The following is a 22498-nucleotide window of genomic DNA, read 5'->3' on the forward strand; positions in this document are numbered from 1 at the left end:
TTTAATTAAATGTAATGTATGAAGACTTAATGAATACCACTAACTTCTTTTTGTCCTCATTTGCAGACCATCAGAGAGATGGCACTTTAGGAGCATTACAGGTGTCTTCCAAACCCACAGTGCTCCCCTCGGCATCTTCAGCATATTTCCCTGGGCAGCTACCAAACAGTTAATTCTGGTGTCATGTTTTACTTTTTACTGATATTTTAGAAACTCAGGTGCTTAAAAATATGTCAACATGAATCAAATCCTAAAATAGCAAGTTTCAAATTTTACTTGAGCTGTTGAACTGGATCTTTTAAGTACTGCTATCTTTTATGGCAGTTTATAGGAACAGATTTGTACTTGGGGATTGGTAAAGCTTGTGAGTAAATGACATTTTTTGGTTTGTGAACATGGTGTTTTATAGAATAATAATATGTATTTTATTAAGCTATTCTTTAGAAATTCAGTTCTAAGGAAAGAGTTGATCCTTATAAGGGAGATTTCAATCATATTGAAAATCTGGGTAAACTAAAACCTGCTCATAACCTCATAGTATGCAACCAAAGAATGCTAATTCATTTTATCACTTTCATTGGTAAAGCAAAACTTTTAAATTCAACACCTGAAAATTTTGAGGGAAAATGATTACCTCCTGAGATATCTATATTATTGATGACATTTAAAGGGAAAAGTCCTAGATTTACCTTAAATAACTGAAATGAATTAAGCCTTCGTAGCATATTTTCCTTGAAACATTTAAATTTGCTACTGATGAATCAAATAAACTTGATATACTTTAAAAAATTTGGACAGTGTATTTGTGACCAGATTAAGTGCTTTAGTCATTTGAGCTGAAAAGTTTTTTAAAACTTTAGTGCTTCCTAAATGTTTATACTCATCTAGTTTTTCTCAATTTGTAGTTTTATTATGCAGTTAAATCTCTATCAGTGGAATTTTAAAACTTGGTACTACTACTAAATCTATATCATGAATGATTCATTTATTTTTGTAGTATCAACTTGGGTTGATTTCAATGTTAATAAACTATGCAAAACAAATAACTGTTAGAAGGTACAATTTTCTTCTCTTCCCTGTAACTAAAAGTTTTAAGAATTGTTCCTTTGGAAAAATTGATTTTTTAAAAATTCACCCAGAATCATAGGGCCTCATTTTGTTTTCTTATTGACAAACAATACCTGGTAGCATTCGCTAGAGTCTTCCAAATCAATGTTTGTAAAGTACTAATGCTCATGTGGTAATTTTAAAATTAGTTTCAAATACTTTATTATACAGATGAAGAAACATTTCAAGTTATTAATGATATAATAATGTTACTGAGTTCCATGGTAAGAATCTTTGCTAATTTTTTTTATGAAGCCAGTATCTTGAAACTACTGGCAATTGAAAGTGTCTTAAACTAAACTATGGATCTAATCTGAAAATTCAGTAACTAATATTAGGCAGTGATACTCCCCCTGCCCCCCCATTTAAATATACTACTGTATTAGTGAGAATACTTGGTACAGTCACTTGAAAGCACTTGCTATTCTGGAAAGAAGCCTCTTGGTGATTTTGGAAGGGGCTTTGTTGTAAATACTATGTAATATATATAAAATATTGTGACAGGTTTTGGATGTGATGCATGACATACAGGTAGCTCTCTTTTTTTAAATATAGATATCTATCTCTTTGCATATATATACACAAGGAAAGTTGAATTTTCAAAAAGATACATGCTATCATCTTGCAAATTTTTTTGTATTAAATGTATATACACTTCCAAGTGTGTTCTTTGCTCTACCTCTTAAACTTTTAGTTGCAATTGTTTTGCAGTGTAAAATTGTACATGTGTTAATAATCAAAGTGTTGCATTTAATGTTATTTCTGTAAACTCTGAGCTTTGTTAATAAACTATTTATACAGCATCTACACTTTGAAAGTCAAGTACTTCAAAGGTAATCTGCATACTTACTGCATTTTTGTTTCTTTCCTCTTGTCTTCCTTGAAGAGTATTTTTTAGTGAGGGAAAAGAAATGGATGCAAAGAATGAATAATGCTTTGATTTGTTACTGTAAAAATGAGTATGGTAACAAAGCCAAACAGGCCCTATAGGAACTCACAGATCAAGACTTTTTTTTAAAAAAAAAAATCATTAAAATATTTAACTTTATTAACAGAATATTTACATTTCTTTTAAGACCTTATTTAACCATAGTGAGTGTTCCAAGTTTAAAAAGCATTAAGCAATAACCACACACAAGATGAAAACAGTGTAAACTATACAGTACTTTATATACAATTTTTACAAAGTAACACTTTTTTAAATAATATAACTGGACACAAAAATATACACTTTAGAGAAATTCACATCAGTAATTGTATAAAGCTCTCCTCTAGGGTCCTGAAAATTTAGGACAAACATTAGCTCTGTAAATAAAGTGTTACTGTGACAGTCCTGAAAGGCCACTATATATATTTATCTACATATAGATATCACATTGACATTTTCAAGGCTACCAGCTTTACTATATAATTTTTAGATTATGTATTCAAGTGTTGAGGTGCTTATGATTATGCAAACATTAAAAGAATAGTGGTATAAGAAGTAGCTGGGGAACAAATTTGAGCCAGCATTTAGATTTACAGGCTCTAAACACCCCAATTTAAATTCTAAATGGCTGATACTTTCTCACTTCAAAAACAGTAGTGAATAATGTTTAAAAGTACTGCAAACAAGCTTGAAACATGATTCAGATTTAGTACAGTTTTCTTAAGAGTTTTTTTTAAATGCAAACAATTCATTTACCATTTCTTTGTTTTAGTGCATCTGCATTAAGGCTTTGAATTATTTGACCCAAGATTTTACAATATTAAAATCTGACTCAAAATTTTACAATGTTAAAACAAATAGGTCCACAACCATACTACCTACTCTGTCTCACTGAGTCAGCATAGAGTTAAAGCTCAACACCTTAAGGAAATGGTAGCAGAGACATTTGCTAATATCTAAGAAGTTACATATATAGTTTTTAATAAAACAAACAGCTTAGTGGCAAGAAATTGGTGCTAATAAACAAAAGGTTTTTCAAAAGAAATTGTAACATCTTTGGAAAACTGTCCGGTTCTTTTAAGTTCCCACTTCCTTTAGTTCCCACGGAGTTCATGCAGATACAGTTCTTAAGACAATCTTAAAGTACACTGTGGATGGAAATGGAATGTATATCCAGAACTAGAGGTGAAAACTAAGACCTGGGTGCTGATAGAAAAATCTTCCTGATTTCAGTCGTCACACATTTGTGTCCTGGAGTAAAGGTTCTTTGGCCTCTCCTGGCGCTTGTGTACTATGAGGATGGCTGTGACTGCCACAGTGCTTTCTCCAACTGCTGGACCTTAAGCTTAAATTGGTATGTTCCGGAATAAACAAGGCAACAAGCAGAGCCAGCAGTACTGAACAGGCTCCAAATAGGAAGGGAGGGCCAGGGATGATGGAATTCTGAGGAAGAATAAAGTAATTAGGATTTTTACACAAGTACTTTTACTCATAAGGAGAAACTGCATACCTTTTAGTATTAACTTACGAATTACAAGCTAATTGCTCTTCTCTTTATTAAAGCCATAAATATAAAAGGCATCCCCTTTTTAGGAGAAAAGAGATACTATCACATTCTCTCTAAAATTCTGGGAATAACTGGCAAAATAAGACTATGCAAAAATATTATATCATTACTTTCAGCACAAAATGTGAACACAGATGTTCTATGATTAATTTGTTAGTCCAAGGGGAAAACATTTATAGAAAGATCTCAAAAATAAAATCAGGCTGTGCGTGGTGGCTCAAGCCTGTAATCCCAGCACTTTGGGAGGCTGAGGCAGGCAGATCACTTGAGGTCAGGAGTTCGAGACCAGCCTGACCAACATGGTGAAACCTCGTCTCTACTAAAAATACAAAAAAATTAGCCAGGCATGGTGGCATATGCCTGTAATCCCAGCTACCCGGGAGGCTGATGTTACAAGAATTGCTTGAACTCGGGAGGTGGAGGTTGCAGGGAGCCAAGATTGTGCCACTGCATTCCAGCCTGTGTGACAGAGTGAGACTGTCTCAAAAACAACAAAAAAACTAAAAAACAAAATCAGGTAGCATACAGTATTTACTATGGTAGCAGAATAAATGACCACTTCTTTGTTTCAAGAAGGTAATTATAATTTCAAATGACTGAAAGTAAAAAAAACGTTTAGCCCAAAATTACATTCATTCTTAGCAGAAGCTTGCACTGCCAGTTTTAATTTGTATATGGCCCACAAACATTCTTTTATTTAAAAGTAGTCTTAGTGGGTTGGAAGATTAGTGCAGACTCTACTAAATAAGCCAGGAAACTGATAAGCTGCTAACAAAATGATCAGCACTGTTTGGCATTAATTTTCAGTTGAAAGGAGGGAAATATAGCAAACAAGTGAACAAAGGTATTTACCAGCACATAAGCCTGCCTTTTGTATGAAAAGTCAGTTATACGGAACTGTGACATTAGACAAGTTTCAAAAGAGACTAGTAGTATAGAGAAATGGTTTGTTACATATGCCATTGACAAATTAGGTTGTTTAAAATTTTTCATTCTCAAGCAGAAAAAAAATACGCACAGCCAATTTTCACAAGGCGGTATGTAGAAGAACACAGTCCCTTAAACTCTGGTTTTTAAGCATTTTATTCAGTCTCAAATAGAATCTCACATAAAAGTTTTCATGACCAAAAACCAGTATCTTTTAATCTAGCCAAATGAACTCTACAATTTGATCATGTGAATGAGAATTACCTGTTCAAAGTGGTGCTGAGGGCTTGTGTTTGTTCCCAAGTCTGTTCCTGTTATTGGCAGTTCTTTAAGTTCCACATGGAATATGTAGAAAATGAATCCATAGAGGGCCGGTCCCAGACCATTGCATAATCCTCGAATTCCTGTTATCATTCCTTGAACGACACCTACATTGTTTAAACAAATTATCACTTAGTAAACTACATATTTTTTCCCCTCCCCTAGAACCAGTACAAATATGAAATCATTTAATCTAAAATCAAGGTTCTTATCAGACACTAGCAATTTACAGCAATGTCATTAGAAACTATTAATATTTAGAAGCTATCAGCTCTACAAAGTGCAGTAAGCTGTCCTATGCAAACATGAGCCTGGATGTACCGGTGTATAGGTCTAACATAGAAACAAGTGGGCAAAACCACTTTATGCCCTAGATTACAGCCTTCAACACATGGCTGGTTAAAAAGCAGTCACGATTTCACAACTACGAATGTTAAAATTTCTCTGTCCCCAAGCAACTACTGAAGACCCCTTGTAGTCAAAAATAAAGTGGGAGGGTTACCCTGGCTGGAGTGCAGTGGCGCAAACTTGGCTCACTGCAGCCTCAACTTCCTGGGCTCAAATGCCTGGCTAATTTTTGTACTTTTTGTAGAGATGAGGTCTCACTTTGTTGCCTAGGGTGGTGGTGAACTCCTGGACTCAAGTGATCCTCCTGCCTCAGCCTACCAAAGTGTTGGGATTACAGGCGTGAGCCACTGTGCCCAGCCAAAATCACACTTTGGTTTTTTTTTTTTTTTTTTTTTTTGAGATGGAGTTAAACTCTTGTAGCCCAGGCTGGAGGGCAATGGTGTGATCTCGGCTCACTGCAACCTCCGCCTCCAGGGTTCAAGTGATTCTCCTGCCTCAGCCTCCTGAGTAGCTGGGATTACAGGTGCCTGCCGCCACGCCTGGCTAAACTTTTTTGTACTTTATTAGTAGAGACGAGGTTTCACCATGTTGGCCAGGCTGATCTCGAACTCCTGACCTTAGGTGATCCACCTTGGCCTCCCAAAGTGCTAGGATTATAAGCATGAGCCACCGTGCCTGGCAACACTGTTTTTATAGCATTTTTGTTTCTCTTTTGGATCTTTTCTCTAATTTAAAACGCAACTTGCTTTGGCCATAGGCCTTTTCTTCCTCATTTATCAACCAAGTGACAACTGCCACTGTTTTGCAGTGCCCCTTTTATCCTTATGACTAGAAAAAAACATCCTTTTCAAAGAACTATTCCTCATCTGTTGGCATCCCAAGAATTAAATGCTCCCAACAAAAAAAAAAAAGCATATGACATTAAAAATGTTTGCTATGTTACATATCTTTAGATGACTGAAACCGTAAGATTTTTCTTTTTTTTTTAGAGATGGGAGTCTTGCTATGTTGCCTGGGCTAGCTTCAAACTCCTGAGCTCAAGTAATCCTCCTGCCTCAGCTTCCCAAGTAGCTGGGACAACATTCATAAAAGGTCTATGAATATATCCCACAAGGTGTCTAGCACAACACAGCAAAAACTTAATGTTTAGTTAATATTCTGTGGCCAACCTTCATCAGGAAATTTTTTTGAGACAGGTCTTTCAAGGTCTCTCACTCTGTTGCCCAGGCTGGAGTTCAGTGGCCTGATTTTGGCTCACTGCAACCTCCGCCTCTGAGGCTCAAGTGATCCTCCTACCTCAGCCTCCCAAGTAACTGGGACTACAGGCGTGCGTCACTCTGCCCAGCTAATTTTTGCATTTTAGTGATGGGGCTTCCCTATGTTGTCCAGGCTGGTCTCCAACTCCTGAACTCAAATCTGCCCACCTCAGCCTCTTGAAGTGTTGGGATTACAGGTATGAGCCACCATGCCCAGTCTCATCAGTAAATTTTCTAAGAACAGAACAGATAAGCCACATATTCTAAGTGAGAGAAAAGGGAATATGTATCTACCTAAGGATAAATACTCTAGAATCTGCTTTTCCTGTTTATATCAAAAGCAATTTTAAAATTCTCTACGCTGAAGATATACTTACGTTCAGTACACAGGAGACAGAACACAGGATTAGAACATTCTGTACTTTTAAATAATTATCGCTGGTTCCCATCAACTCACCCTGTTGATCAGCATCAGCAGTTCGCGAAACAAGTGCACTGACAGCAGGAAAGGTGATGCTAGACATGGCCGCTACTGCCCCAGCAGCCCACATCATCCTGCAATGAAAGCAGCAAAACCAAAACAGTAACTTCTTCTCCACTGTACCTGAAAGTCAAACTACATACTTAACTCATTCTTACTGTGAAATGGCTGTACAGAAAAGGAGAACTGAACTTGCTTACTAGGTGACTATGGGCAAGTCGCTTAACAGTCTAACCCTGTATACAAAGGCAGCAACTTAATTCACAAGAGTGCTGTGAGGGTGTCATGTAAAATCGGGGTACCATGTTCCAAACTGTAAAATGTGCTGGGTATTATTTCTACAGGCAGCTGAGAGGTTATATTGAGGATAATGTATGATACAGATGAAGAAACATCATCAAATATTTCCAAACACATGAAGCCAACAAGTCTTTAGCAAAGTTCTTATGGATTTGTGATTCAGTGTGAAGATATCGCTGATTTGATCTAATCCTTCAATTGTAAAGAACAAGTAACTTGGATGTTCCTGGCTTGATGTTTAAAAGAAATGTTTTAGGTAATCCCAATTGTGAGCACCTCTTTGCAAAGGCTAGTCTGGAAAACAAACAGTCACACTCTTGATGCTTACTCCTATCCAAGTCCAAACAGAGACGAGGCAGCGAGCTGTCTGAAATATTAGTGCAAACCATGGAGCCCAGTGCTGTAATGCCTGAGCACAATAACACTATCTACGTGGGCAGCCTGACAAGCACCACTACTCAACGCCCCTGCAGGAAATCCGACTGAGAGGAAAAGCTGAGACACAGCATGAAGCTGGCACCAAAACAACTGGATTGTTTTCACTTCTGGTTTGCTATCAGTAATGATCACTGGTTATACAACTTTCTTTTTCCTAACCGGAAAAGCAAAAAATGTAAATAACGTTCAGGGCCTTGTTGCTGTGGGATTACATACTTTTTCCTAGTAACAGACTGATTTAGATTAAATGCTCCTTAAAGATTCAAAAGCTATATAATCTCATTCAAAAATTCAGCCTGTCATTTTGCTACAAAAGGTCACCTTTTTAATCCTCAAGTCATTCTAGGAGAATATATATACAATTGGCAGACTTAGACACATTTTGAAAGATAAAAAGCATAGTATGAGACGGATTACAGTCTACCGCTCAGTTGAGAAGCAAATAAAAACAGAAGGGCTAACACCAAAATTAAAACTATTAATATTAAAATATTTATACTTACCAAGGTTCTGAACCAAAGCCATACCATGCCAACTGTAATATTTGAAATCCTAGACCCAATAAAATGGTGTTCTTATTTCCAATTGACCTCATAAGTAAACTCAAGACTATGGTCTGAAAAAAAAAAAAGATTTATCGGAATAAAGTTTTAAAAAGTGACTTCTTTCAATCTATACTATAAAAGGACTATTGGTACTTTTCTACAATTTGGCTGATTTTCAGCAATAATTGCCCTGAATATGTCTGAGATCACTGGTCCAGGTCACATCAGCAGATGAAAAGTACCTCTGCTGACACAGATCCAGACTGAGAGAGAGTTAGAAAACTGAAAGATAAAACTTCCTATTCAGTACATTTCTACTGAGGACCACTTAAATCAGTAGTTGAAAATGGAAGGGTCAAAAGTTCTAATGATTTGGAGATCCCCATTATGTAATAGCCTTAAAGCTTGTTTAGGTCCAAGTTAGTCTAAAATGCTTATTTCTACAACTAAAGAAAAACTAACATAGAACAATGATTACCCATATATTATTTACCTAAGTTAATCTATTGTTGAAACCATGATGTCTTTTATAAACAGTAAATAAGTTTGATTTGGGAGAAATACAGTATACTAATTAACAGCAGACTTTAGAAAAACAGCCTGGATCATAATCTTGGCTTTGTGTGGCTCTGAGCAAGTCACTTGACTTTGAGGCTCACTTTTGTCTCTTTCCAAATGGGGATAACAGCACCTATTTCAAAACCTTGTCATGTGAATTAAATGAGATATATTTACATTAAGTTCTTAGAATTGTGCCTGGCAACAGTCTGAGTTAATAAACAATATTATCAGTGGGTGGGTTTTCTTGTGCCTCCTTTTCCTTTCAAAGTTAACAGAAATTCAGCAGTGATTTGGGAACATTAGAAAATTTTTTTTTGCTATTCTAACTAAAGTTTTTAATATATTACATAAGATAGCTAGTAAGTCCATAGACAAAGAAGTAAAAATAATACAGGAAGTCACTATTTTATGATGGGCTGACACTTTAAAACCCATAAAATGTAAGTTTTGAATTCTTTAAATTGAGATGGCCATTTAAGAATTTAATCACAAATATGCCAGTGAAAAGCAAATGACTCTTTGAAGGAATTTTGGGCAATTAGAACGCAAAGCTTTCTTCTGTAAGACTTTCACTTAAATCATGTGAGTATAAGATTGAGTTCCACAAGGCATTGCTCCCTTGTAGAATTACATTCTTCAGCAACCAAACCAGAAAAGGAAACTCGCCCAGAGCCAGCAGTTAGCTGAGAAAAACTTCAACTGAAAGAAACATTTAGGCTAGGCACAGTGGCTCATGTCTGTAATCCCAGCACTTTGGAGGACTGAGGTGGGACGACTGCTTGAACCCAGGAGTTTGAGACCAGCCTGGACAACATAGGGAGACCACATCTCTACAAAAAGTTGAAAAATTAGCCAGGCTGGTGGCACACGCCTGTGGTCCCAGCTACTCAGGAGGCTGAGTCCAGAGGATCACTTGAGCCCAGGAGGTCGAGGCTGCAGGGAGCCATGATCACACCACTGCACTCCAGCCTGGGTGACAAGAGACAATCTCAAAAAAAAAAAAAAAAAAAAAAAGAAAATTTGTTCACCCTTTCACTCTAAAGCCATTATTTTCCAGTCTGATAAGTATGCTAAATATTTTCCATTTTTATTGCCCCCAATCAAATGCAATCTATGTGATCATGTTGCTTTCTTCTAAGGTAGTAAATCACATGCTTCCCATGGCTTGTGGGTGGGAACTGGCGGCCAATATTATAAAAAAGAATCAGAAAGATTAGAAATGATTAGGATTCAAATTAGGGTTAGAAATAATTAAAAATGATTTTATTTGTGGAATATATCAGAGACTGGCTTTCAATTAATTATGAAAAAGGAAACTGTAAGTATACCCAAAGCTCTGTGGCCTCCAACTGTCTCAGAAGAACAGGGAACTATAATGCAAAGTCGAAGAACTTCTGGGAAACTACTTTCAAGAACATCCCTGAAGGTAGCACTTTCATCTAAAAAGCTGGGATTCTTTATATGGCTCTAGGAACTCACAGAGCAGAAAACATTTGTTCTCATTATTCACTGAGATGATGATGAGCACTCAAGGAAGAAACGCTGTTAAAAAATAGATTTCACTTATGACGAAATCCCTGGCACTTCAGCCAAGAGACAGGGCAGTGAAGAAGGCTGAGCATCAACTCCCAGCTCAGTGGGAACAGGATGGCATGGGCCAGCCGTGTCCCCTGGAGCACGTGCTCTTTCAGGAATGCTGGCCTAAGAAAGCTGAGACTTCTCAAGCATAGATCATTCATATTACCAAAAAGTACTTATAAAATGCAGTCATTTCACAGCCCTTCAACCAACGCATCTAGCCAGTAAGTAATTATCTACAGAAATGAGTATCTTTCCCTTTGTGGAAAGCTGTTCTCAAAGAATAAATCCCAGTTCAATAAAAAAAAGAGGCTCAGAATGCATCATTAGCCCCATTTCCATTTGATAGATTACATTAACTGGATAATATATTTTCTTTTCTTTTCTTCTTTTTTCCAGAGATGGAGTCTCGCTCTGTTGCCCAGGCTGCAGTGCAATGGCATGATCTCGGCTCACTGCAACCTCCGCCTCCAGGGTTCAAGCAATTTTCCTGCCTCAGCCTCCCAAGAAGCTGGGACTACAGGCGCCCGCCAGCGCACCCGCTAATTTTTGTATTTTTAGTAAAGACGGGGTTTCACTATATTGGTCAGGCTGGTTTCAAACTCCTGACCTTGTGATTCACCTGCCTCGGCCTCCCAAAGTGCTGGGATCTCAGGCATGAGCCCAGTCTTTCCCCCCACACTTTTTTCCCCAAGATGGAGTTTCGCTCTTGTTGCCCAGGCTGGAGTGCAGTGGCGCAATGTTGGCTCACTGCAACCTCCACCTCCTAGGTTCAAGTGATTCTCCTGCCTCAGCCTCCCAAGTAGCTGGGATTACAGGCACGTGCCACCATGCCCAGCTAAAATTTTTTTTTTTTTTTTTTTTTTTTGCATTTTTAGCAGAGATGAGGTTTCACCATGTTGGCCAGGCTGGTCTCGAACTCCTGACCTCAGGTGATTCACCCACCTTGGCCTCTCAAAGTGCTGAGAATACAGGTGTGGGCCACGGCGCCTGGAGAAGAATATATTTTCTTAAGGCCATGAGATGAGTCATTAAAACTGGAAACAATTCAGATACACCAATCCCCCTTGCCTGGGGTAACATCCTATGTGCAGAATTACTGCAGCAGGCCCACTGCTGTGAAAACCTCCTCTTGGACTCTCCCCTACAGCCCATCTTGTGACCCAAAGCCCTAAAAGACACTGATACTTATAACACTCTAACTGGGAACACTGATTTTCTTCTTGAAGGCAGGAACTTTTCTCTTATTTACATTTATATCCCCAGCACCCAGTAAGTTCTTAATAAATGTTTATGGAAAACATGCATAATTCTAAATGTTATAATATTCTCAACTCAATAATATTAATAATGAAACAAAATACTTAACATATACAGTGTTCTTGAACAGAAAAAAATTTTGGTGTCCCTTAATTTAACTCTCATTTTGAAGATGACAGCACCGAGTCCCAAAGGTTAAATGACTTAAGCAAGATGGCACAGCTGATTAAACAGCTAACACTAACATCAACTTTGGTTAGTCTGTTAACAAATATTTGCCAAATTCCTAATAAGACCAACTCTTATTCTTGGCCTGAAGACACAAGGGTAAGTCAAAGTATCCAAAGTATCCACACACGGACTGCCTTCTCGTGGAGGAAAGATGGACATGAGCCCGCTCATTTAACAAGATATTCCAGGTTGTAGCTGCTATGAACAAATGAAATAGGGCAGCGTGACGGAGATGCTGCTTAAACCAGGATCCAGGGAAGGCCTTTCTGAAGTGCGAGTTGAAGAGGGGAGAGCGGTAGTTATGTGAAGATCTGGGGAAAGAGAACACCGCAAGCAAGGCTGACAGCAAGTGCAAAGGCCCTGGACTGAAACAGAACACACTCAACCATGTGGAGAGTGGAGGAAAATGACACAATAAGGAGTCTAGATTTTATTCTGGTTGCAAAGGAAAGTAAGTTTTAAATAGGCAAGATGCGATTAAATTTCCATTTTACAAAAATTACTCTGCCAAGTGCAGAATGAACTATAGTGAGGCAAGATGGAGGCAGAGAGACCAGATGGAGGATACGGCCACGGCTCAGATTGGGTTCCCACCAATGGAGAATATCAGAAACGCTCTGATTCGAGATGTATTTTGGAGACAGAGGTGATAGGAAGTATCATTTGATGGGCTGAATGTAGGCTAGGGAGAAAGGATTCATGAATGTTGCTAAGGTCTCTCTCTGGCCCCCAAAACCAGGTGGCGGTAAAGCCACTGAATGAGATGAGGAGCATAGGGGTGGCAGGCAGGGGATAGAACCCAGATTTTAATTTTGGCCATGTTAAGACTGAGATACCCAGCCAATGTGTCACATACGAGCTCGGGGACTGGACTGGAGGTGTAGTGTGGGAGTCACCCCCATAGAGAGGGCTGGATAGGAAAGCACAAGAGAAAAAAGAAATGTGTAGAACTAACTATATCAATGTTCTCATGTAAACACTTACTTAGTGCAAGTGTTAGGAACTCATATACCTACTGGTGCCCAGGAAGCAACAGGGCTGCCAGCAAACCAGAAAGAAAAGGTTCCAAAGGGGACAGCAACTACTTGGCTCTCGCTGGAAGGTTGGCCCACATCTAGTTACCAGATCTAATCATTTTGGGAGAGAAGCTGCATAACCATAATTTCACATAACACTTCCCAACTTTAAAGTGTTTACTATTAATTTTTAAAGTTTTTTTTTTTTTAAAAAACATTATGAAAAAAACAATGACATTTAGTTTAGCAACTCCTGGTAATTCAGGGTGCCAGGGTGACAAAAATGAATATGATACAATCCTGACCTCATGATCTACTCAGAGGTCCGCTAGAGCTGACAAAGTAAGGCAATAAACAGAGATAAAATCTCTACTACAGTGTATTCTGTACAATGATAGAGATATGCCCACATTAGCATGGGAACCCAGAAAAGGGATACTTAGGGTGGAGGAAGGGGAGGCAGAAAGAATAGCAGGAACAAAAGCACATGGGTAAGAAATACAGCAAACAGGCGTAACTGGAGAGCTATCAGCAGCTCCCTGCTGCTGGAGAGGAAGGAGAAATACATTGGTTTTTCAGTGGTTTGGGAGGTCAACAGGGGACAAGTCATTCTCAATTGTGTATTATTTCTGCATAAACGAGAATACAAGATCATTCTTCCACCTTTGAGGCTACACATGTAATAATGTAGTAGTTCATATATAATGATATAAAGTGTTGATTCTTACTTCTATATAAGCACCAATACCTAAATGGTCACTTAAGGACCTTGTTCCTCACGGACTGTGACTGTCATGCTGTATCAGCAATGGTGGTTAGAGGGTTGCTTGCACCTTTGGGTCTTACTGTCGTCAGGTCTCTGCTGCTGCACTTATCTTTCCAATACAAATCCAGCTACATCCCTCTCCTTTCTTTACCTGTCTGCCCTGCCAGATTCTGCACTCTCAGAGACTGTCTTTCATCTTGTAACCTAGTGCCAGGTGCCATCTGCTGAACAGAGAAAAAATACTCTCAAAAGCACCTTGCACTCATCACTCGGTCTGCAGTGTCACTGACTAAATTTATTAGATGCATACAGCTCCCATGGTCATTTAAGTAAGAAACAGAACTAAGACCTTATAGCTATCGATCTCTTACGTGTCATTACAGTATTAGTCTGCTCTCTTCATCTAAATCTGAAACAAAATGTTAGCAAATCTAACGTCGGCAATGTATGCAAAAGATACTCATGACCAGGCTGATTACATCCGTTGCAAGGTTGGGTTAATCTTTGATAATTCATCAAGTTCTACACATACTGTGTATTTTCCTTACACTTTTTTTTTTTTTTTTTGAGACACGGTCTCATTCTGTTGCCCATACTGGAGAACCATGGCACAACTGTGGCTCACCGCACCCTCGACCTCCCAGGATCAAGCAATCCTCCCATCTCAGCTTCCTGAGTAGCTGGGATTACAGGCACACACCACCACACTGGGCTTTTTTTTTTTTTTTTTGGTAGAGATGGGGTTTTGCCAAGTTGCTTCAGCTGGTCTTGAACTCCTGGGCTCAAGTGGTCCCCCATCTTGGCCACCCAAAGTGCTGGGCCTACAGACATGAACCACCGCACCTGACCTCAAAAACTTTTTTTAAAGCCATTTTTATATAAAGGCTACAGTATATTTTCCCCCAAAGTTGAAAAGCACTTTTCTCATGGCTAGGAATGAATACTTAAATGCATTGTTTTTCCAGACTGATGATTCTCAGGACAAACCTGAAGCCAGAAATAGTACTAATACTCAACACCAAGTATATGTATGTGCAGAGGCTTGGGGTGGCATATGGGATTTAAATTTGAAATTTGTTGCTAAACCCACCAAAACAGAATGAATCATGAGATCTGCAGAAGGAACCCTACTCGAAAAATGGTGAACCATCCAAGAATCAATTAAAAATACCCTAGAATAAAATTAAGTTGCAATCTAGTAGATTACATCTAAGGTGAGAAAAAGTATTAACTTAGACTAGATTATCTTCATAGAGTCTCGGAAACAGAAAGCCAAATAGCAAGAAAGGGGGCGGGGCTTTTTCACAGAAAGGAGGACGACGTTCTGTGATGTTGGGGAATTATGAAGGCCACCAGAGAAAACTGGTACTCTTATTGTTCAACAGAAATTGTTTGGAAGCCAGGATGAAGTATCTCCTCAGAAAATCCAAATTCCTGTGTTGATTAATATCTTATTCATTACACAACAACTGTTTCCCAACTGAGCTGCCAAGATACACACTTTCATGTCATTCTGCTGCTCAGAACCCACCAATGACTTCCTATCTTACTCAAGTCTTATGAGGACCTGCAAGTCCCACGTGATCTGGTCCCTCACTACCTCTTGGACTTCAGTTTCTAAAATGCTCTCAACTGTTCACTCAACGGGAGCCGCACTGGCCCCCTGTTGTTTCTTACACAGGCCAGCTCCAGTCTCTCCTGAAAATTTTGTTTGTACTGTTTAGAATTCTCTTCTTCCAGATAATCCTACAGCTTGCTCCTCATACCTTTGGGTCTCTGCTCAAATGTCACCTTGCATTAGCAAAGTCTTCTCAACCATGCCCCCTGTGCCTTAAGACCTTTCCCCCAAGTCACTCTCTATATGACCCTTAGCTTTTTTCTCTGTTCTCAATACACCTGATATGTTTACATTGGTGTTTTTATTTTCTGTCTTATCCCACCAGAACGTAAACTCTACAAGAGCAAGAATTTAGTTAAGTTCACTGCTGTATCCCCAGTGCCTGACACACGGTAGGTATGCAATAAGTATCTGTTGAATGAGTGAATAAATAGGGCAAGGACTAACAGACACGAAACTTCTAACTTCATCCAGGCATATATCCTAGTATACATCAATAAACTAGCTTTTACATTTATATATCCTACATTAATATATGTCAGTCCCAAAAATTTGATCAACAAACAAACTGAATTTCTGAACCTATCAACCTCAGACTCCTGATGTTGTTGATTCCACCCAGATACCATCACTAGATGAGGCCCTAGTCTGGATGGCCAGCCAGGCTCACTCTACGACATCACTCTAACTAAAAAAAGAAACTCACCTGTGCAATAATGGAAAGAATGCCAAGGACTGCTATAAACGCTGCAACACTTTCTGGTGAAAATTTCATTATCTAGAAGGGTTTCCAGAAAAGGTAACATTAATGAATACAAATGTATACCAGATAGAAAACTAATGCAGCTACTTGTACATTAACATTAAATGGGCCAGAAAAAAATAAATGTAATTCATTTATAAACAAAGAATTCCTCAGAGGAAATACAACAAATCTTAACATACTAAAAATGCCTACTTATCCATGGTGGGTTCCTCAGTGTGGATATACTACATTGGAGATACTTATCAAGAACTCAGAATCATTTTACAAATAAATATTACAGTATTTTGTGCATTTTACATGTATTGGTTAAAGGCTTGATTTCTGTCTAGTGAGACTAGTGTCAAGGAGAAAAAAACTCGTTTTTGCTCTCATTTTGGCTAGTTGCTCTACTTACATATGCTCCAAATCACAAAGAAGCTGGAGCAGGTGAAGGGGTTAAATCATCCCATCACTTCTACAACCAACAAATAAACTCAAACCACCTATATGGACAGGGAAAACTATCTTTCTTAGACAGAAATAAGTCAAAATCTTAATATACCAAATACTCCCATAAGAAATGCACAAGGAACATCAGCCACACGGAACAGGAGGTTAAGTCTAGTGGACTAAATGGTATTCTTTTTTTTTTTTTTTTTTTTTAATTTTGAGACAGAGTTTTGCTCGTTACCCAGGCTGAGTGCAATGGCGCAATCTCAGCTCACTGCAGCCTCCGCCTCCCGGGTTCAAGTGATTCTCCTGCCTCAGCCTCCCAAGTTGCTGGGATTACAGGTGCCTGCCACTACGCCTGGCTAGTTTTTTGTATTTTTAGTAGACACAGGGTTTTGCCATGTTGGCCAGGCTGGTCTCGATCTCCTGACCTCAGGTGATCTGCCCACCTTGGCCTCCCAAAGTGCTCAGATTACAGGCGTGGGCCACTATGCCAAGCCCAATGATATTCATCTTTAAAGGCCACTTCTATTATAGTTCTCTCAAGATTCAGTATTTTTATAAAGCACTGGACAATGAAGGAAAAGTCCCCCTCAGTAGAAGCGGATTTTACCTGTCTGAGGTATAGAAAAAAGCTGGAATATTGGCCCGCCTCCGGAAGGTAGGAGAGAAACACCGTGATGCAGATGAGCAGCACTATGGAATCTTGGCCGACTTTTTTTAAGGACTAGAACAAGAAAAAGACTGATTGATATAAGGTTTTATGTCAAAACCACTGAACTGCTCTTAAGAATACGCAGAGATTCCTTTTGGCAGTGTACGCGAGGACAACTAGTTGTCCTTTTTAGTTTATTTCATATTCCCCAAACTATTCTGAAAAACATTTCAAAATGTTAAAAGAAAAACCCAAGATGTTTTCCCAAAAGAAATATCCACAACAAAATATTAATGCTGCACTGAATCATGCACTTTTTTATCAAGAAGGAAAAGGTATAAACTTACCGCAAAAGGGTCAGCTTGTTCCCAGGAAATGGGTGCTCCCCAGGATGCTGGCCGCATCTTCTCAGGCAACGACTCTGGCACAGCAACAAGGATAAAACAAATATCTAGCAAAGCTATTGCCGTAGCTAAGACCACCACCAAGCTGTCCCCATATACTCGTCCAAGATAAGCTCCAATTGCAGGACTGGTGACTAAACTTGCAGCAAATGTTGCTGAAACCTGCAATAAATTAAGGATAGATAGAGATTAGTCAGGCTACCTTTTTTCTTCAACACCACATAACTCTTCTCATAATCTTGATTTATGTCAGAACTTCTGTTGCACACCCTCCCTTTCCTCTTCCTACCTGTGTCATTTATCTTTTTTTTTTGGGGGGGCAAGAGGGTGGAGCTGGGTCTTGCTCTGTCGCCAGGCTGGAGTGCAGTGGTGCCATCATGGCTCACAGTAGTCTTGATCTCTCAGGCCCAAGAGATCTTCCTGCCCGAAGATCTCCTGATGGGGCTACAGGCACACACCACTATGCCCAGCTAATTCTGTGTATTTTTTATAGAGATGGAAGTCTATGTTGCCCAGGCTAGTCTTGAACTCCTGAGCTCAAGCGATCCTCCCACCTCAGCCTCTGAAAGTGCTAGGTGTATAGGTGTGAGACACCAAGCCTGGCCCCACTTTTCTTATACTCTCTCCTTTGACAGGAAAAGTAAAGAATTAGATTCTTGCCTAAAAACAGCCTGGGTAACATGGAGAAATCCTGTCTGTACAAAAAAAAAAAAAAAGAAAAATTAGCTAGGCATGGTGGTGTGCACCCAGCTGCTTCAGAGGCTGAGGTGGCAGAATTCCTTTGAGCCAGAAAGGCGGAGGTTGCAGTGAGCCATGACAGCACCACTGCACTCCAGCCATGGTGACAGAGTGAGACGCCATCTCAAAAATAAATGATAGCCTCTCAGGACACTGTCTTCAAACTTCTAAGCCTTGAAGCCCTCTGTTCCAATAAATCCTATTGGCAAATTCATAAGTAAAACAGATTGTTTAAGAAGACTGGGTGTGGTGGCTCATGCCTGTAATCTCAGCACTTGGGGAGGCCAAGGTGGGAGGACTGCTTGAAGCCAGAAGTCTGTGACCAGCCTGGGCAACAGAGCAAGACCCCACCTCTATTTAAATTGTTTAACTCTTTTTAGTTGAGGAAGGGTTGAGGGCCTGGGCACTGCACAAACGCCCCTCCTTGACTGCCAGTCCTGCTAGTCCTTAGGGGAGGGGTGTCCAATCTTTTGGCTTCCCTGGGCCACACATAAAATACACTAACACTAACGATAGCTGATGAGCTTAAAGAAAAAAAAATCGCATAATGTTTTAAGCAAGTTTATGAATTTCTGTTGGGCCATGTGTGCAGGCTGTGGGCCACGGGTTGGACAAGCTTGCTTTAGGGCATCTCCATAAACCCGTAAGGGCTCTCTGTGAAAGGAGTCTAAAACCCACTGCACTAAGGAAATCCAATTTCATTGTGACTTTTCCAATATTAAAATTAAATGAACTTTTATCTTGATAAATACTGAAGGGCTAGCTGAAATAAAGCTTAAAGACTTTGAGGTTCCTCTTCTCATCAATAATATGTTAAGCCCTGGAACAAAACTGAACTTGGTAATCTTTTTAGTTGGCAGGATTAGGAAGAATGAAATCATAGATAAATTAAGAACATCTCTAAAACTCTGAGGAAGTCTATTTTTTAAGCCTGGTGAAGATGAAGATTAAAGCTGAAAAGGACACAAGCAGAGCAAACCTGTTAACCTCAGACATTTCTAGCCTACTGGACAACAGCCTACAAATTAGCAGATGTGACAGCAGGTAACAATTCCTAAAAATAGCACTCTTAGGTGAAGTGGCACCTGCCTATATTCCCAGCTACTCAGGAGGCTGAGGTGGGAGATCACTTGATCCCAAGAGTGAGTCCAGTCTGGGCAACATAGTAACACCCTGTCTCGAAAGGAAAGAGGAAAGGAAAGCAAAGGGAAAAGGGAAAGAAGAGGAGTGGAGAGAAGAGGAGCGGAGAGAAGAGGAGCGGAGAGGAGGAGAAAGGAAAAGGGGAGAGGGAAGAGAAAAGGGGAAGGAAAGGGTTAAAAAAGGGAAAAGGTAAGGAAAAGGGGAAAGGGGAAGGGAAAAGAAAAGGAAAGAAAAAGAAAAAAGAAGGGAAGGGGAAAGGAAAGGAAAGGGAAAAGGGGAAGGGAAAGGCAAAAGGGGAAGGGAAAGGAAAGGGAAAAGGGAAGGGAAAGGAAAGGAAAGGGAAAAGGGAAGGGAAGGGAAAGTGAAAAGGGGAGGGGAAAGGAAAGAGAAAAGGGAAGGGAAAGGAGAAACGTGAAAGTGAAAAGGAAAGGGGAAAGTGAAAGTGAAAAGTGGAAAGGGGAGGGGAGGGGAGGGGGAAGGGAAGGACAAAGGAAAGCGAAAGGGAAGAGAAGGAAAGGAAAAAGGATCATATTCTTTTAAAACATAATTGGAGATTAATGTTGGAATTTTATTCTGTTTCTATGCCATTTTTGACTTTTGGATGGAGAACTTAAACTTCACAAGAATGCTTACTTGCAACTCTATTGCTTAAGGCAAGCAATTCAATTTTCAAAGGTCAATTATTTGAACAAATACATAAAATTATAGTAATTTCAAATATCTAGCTATTAATCAAATGTCCATCAACTTGTGAATGGATAAGAATATACTACACAGCAATTAAAAAAAACTACTGGCCAGGTGCAGTGGCTCACGCCTGTAATTCCAGCACTTTGGGAGGCTGAGACGGGTGGATCACTTGAGTTTAGGAGTTTGAGACCATCCTGGGCAACATGGTGAAACTCCATCACTACAAAACATACAAAAATTAGTCGTCCCAGCTACTCGGGAGGCTGAGGTGGAAGGATCACTTGAGGCAGGGAGGCAGAGGGAGAGAGAGGCTGCAGTGAGCTGTAACGGCACCACTGCACTCCACCGTGGGCAAGAGAGTGAGACCCTGTCTCAAGAAGAAAAAAATTAGCTGGGCATGGTGGATCACGCCTGTGGTCTCAGCTGCTTTGGAGGCTGAGGCAGGAGAATCATTTGAACCTAGGAGGCAGAGGTTGCAGTGAGCCAAGATCGCACCACTGCACTCCAGCCTGGGTGACACAGTGAGACTCCATCTCAACAAAAAACAAAACAACAACAAAAATACACACACACACACATACATATAGATATATATATTCACATGTGGTGGTCATTTTGTTATTGCAGCCCTGGTGTGGTTTCAGAGGGACCCAGATCTCAGCAGGGCTCTGGCACAAGTGTGGGGAAAGGGATAATGGTTCTCACTATGAGGGTCACTGAAAACATTTGAGGGCACTTACAGAGATCACATTTGCGATACAGTGAGCAAAAGTCAGAGTACAGTTGTTTCATGTCATTTCCCTTCTCAATTCTCCCCACTTGGTAGCCATTCCTTTCTGCTCAGAAAAAAGACCAAAGGGTCACCCTATACCCCCCAACCCCCTTTTTTTCAGACAGGTCTCACTCTGTGGCTCATGCTGGAGTGCAGTGGTGCGATCACTGCTCACTGCAGCCTCAACCTCTCAGGCTCAAGTGATCCTCTCACCTAAGCCGCCCAAGTAGCTGGGACTACAGGCACATACCACCACACCTGGCTAATTTTTAAAGTTTCTGTATAGATGGGGTCTCACTCTGTTGCCCAGGCTAGTCTCAAACTCCTGGGCTCAAACAATCCTCCTGCCTCAGCCTCCCAAAGTGCTGGGATTACAAGCCACTGCACTCGGCCCTCCAACTTTTTTTTTTTAAGAGACAAGGTCTCGCTCTGTACCCCAGACTGGAGTGTAGTGGCATGATCAGAGCTGCAGCCTCAAACTCCTGGCCTCAAGCAATCCTCCTGCCTTGGTCTCCCAAACCAGTGGTATTACAGGCATATGCCACTGTGTTCGGCCACTTCCCCATGTTTTTTCTGCATCCATATTATTTCTAGAAGATTTAAGTTTCCTTTTTTTTTTTTTTCCAGAACATGTCTTAATACACAGAACCTCCAGATTGAAAATTGTTAATTTCAAAACTTTGGCTATGGGAAAATAAATTATTTCAGTCAAAAAACAAACCCCAAATTGGGTTACGGTGTTGTTTGCACAACTGTATAAATTTACTAAAATTCACTGAACTATACTCACAAAAAGGATAAATTTTATGGTATGTAAATCATAGCTTAGATGATTTTTTAAAAATCCTGGCTATCCAGTCTCATACCATTTAATGTTCCAAATTTACAACTGAAATTATTAGTTCTTTTTCTTTTTACTTTTTTTTTAAAATAGAGACAAGGTTTCACCATGTTGGCCAGGCTGGTCTCGAACTCCTGATCTCAAGTGATCTGCCTGCCTTGGCCTCCCAAAGTGCTGAGATTACAGGTGTGAGTCACCAAACAGGCCAGAAATCATTAGTTCTTTTTCTAAGTTTCTCTCTATAGGTGTTTCCATCCCATAAATCTTATGATTCTTCATTATAATGTCCTTTGAATCAGAAATCAGTCCCTTTTAAAACTAATTCAGCCCAACACAATATTTGGTCCTTATTTATCAAAAGGTATTTGTCTCACATTTACTGAAATGCATCACTGTCCTATTTCAGGCTATTCAGTAGTGATCTATTATTGTGCCTATAGTAGTCATTCTATTAGTAGGCTTTTTTCCTTTAATTCCTAGATTTGATAGATGACAGATTATACTGCCATAATTTAGTTTGCCAAAAGAGTGTTAAGGAGTTGGCAAACTACCACTATGGCTAAAATCTGGCTAAGTGGTTCTTACGTTCTTACAGAGTTGATCAATATAAATACACATGCAAAAACAAAAGAATGAGACAGAGACTATATGTGGCCCACAAAGCCACAAAAAAAGGTTTGCAGATCCCTGAGCTAGATGTTAGCCTGTTGTATTCTAGATTAGACATTAAGTGAGTAGTGACTTTTTTAAACTCTTGACATACTAAATAATTGTTATTTTTAGGATGCTGCTAAAAAGAACTCTACAAGGTAAAA

General features: G+C 39.5%; 2 protein-coding genes across 9 annotated transcripts in view; one reads left to right on the forward strand and one right to left on the reverse strand.

Moving 5' to 3' along the window:
• SASS6 (SAS-6 centriolar assembly protein) overlaps positions 1-1910 on the forward strand; it is a 48550-nt gene extending 46640 nt beyond the window's left edge. For all 8 annotated transcript variants that reach the window (XM_077952432.1, XM_077952435.1, XM_077952440.1 and 5 more), the window contains one exon: positions 67-1910. In XM_077952432.1, coding sequence (XP_077808558.1) covers positions 67-173 — 107 coding nt within the window. In that variant the 3' untranslated portion in view covers positions 174-1910. The remainder of the gene's footprint in view (positions 1-66) is intronic.
• A 348-nt stretch (positions 1911-2258) lies between these two features.
• The window catches only part of MFSD14A (major facilitator superfamily domain containing 14A), a 46574-nt gene continuing 26334 nt past the window's right edge, over positions 2259-22498 (reverse strand). Inside the window, exons 6-12 of the mRNA XM_001106724.5 lie at positions 17446-17664; positions 17057-17170; positions 15955-16026; positions 8177-8289; positions 6912-7009; positions 4794-4957; positions 2259-3478 (exon numbers count right to left, since the gene is read on the reverse strand). Of these exons, the coding sequence (XP_001106724.2) occupies positions 3272-3478; positions 4794-4957; positions 6912-7009; positions 8177-8289; positions 15955-16026; positions 17057-17170; positions 17446-17664 (987 nt within the window). The 3' untranslated portion in view covers positions 2259-3271. The remainder of the gene's footprint in view (positions 3479-4793; positions 4958-6911; positions 7010-8176; positions 8290-15954; positions 16027-17056; positions 17171-17445; positions 17665-22498) is intronic.

Source organism: Macaca mulatta, chromosome 1 (assembly GCF_049350105.2).
Source record: "Macaca mulatta isolate MMU2019108-1 chromosome 1, T2T-MMU8v2.0, whole genome shotgun sequence".
Classification (NCBI taxonomy): domain Eukaryota; kingdom Metazoa; phylum Chordata; class Mammalia; order Primates; family Cercopithecidae; genus Macaca; species Macaca mulatta.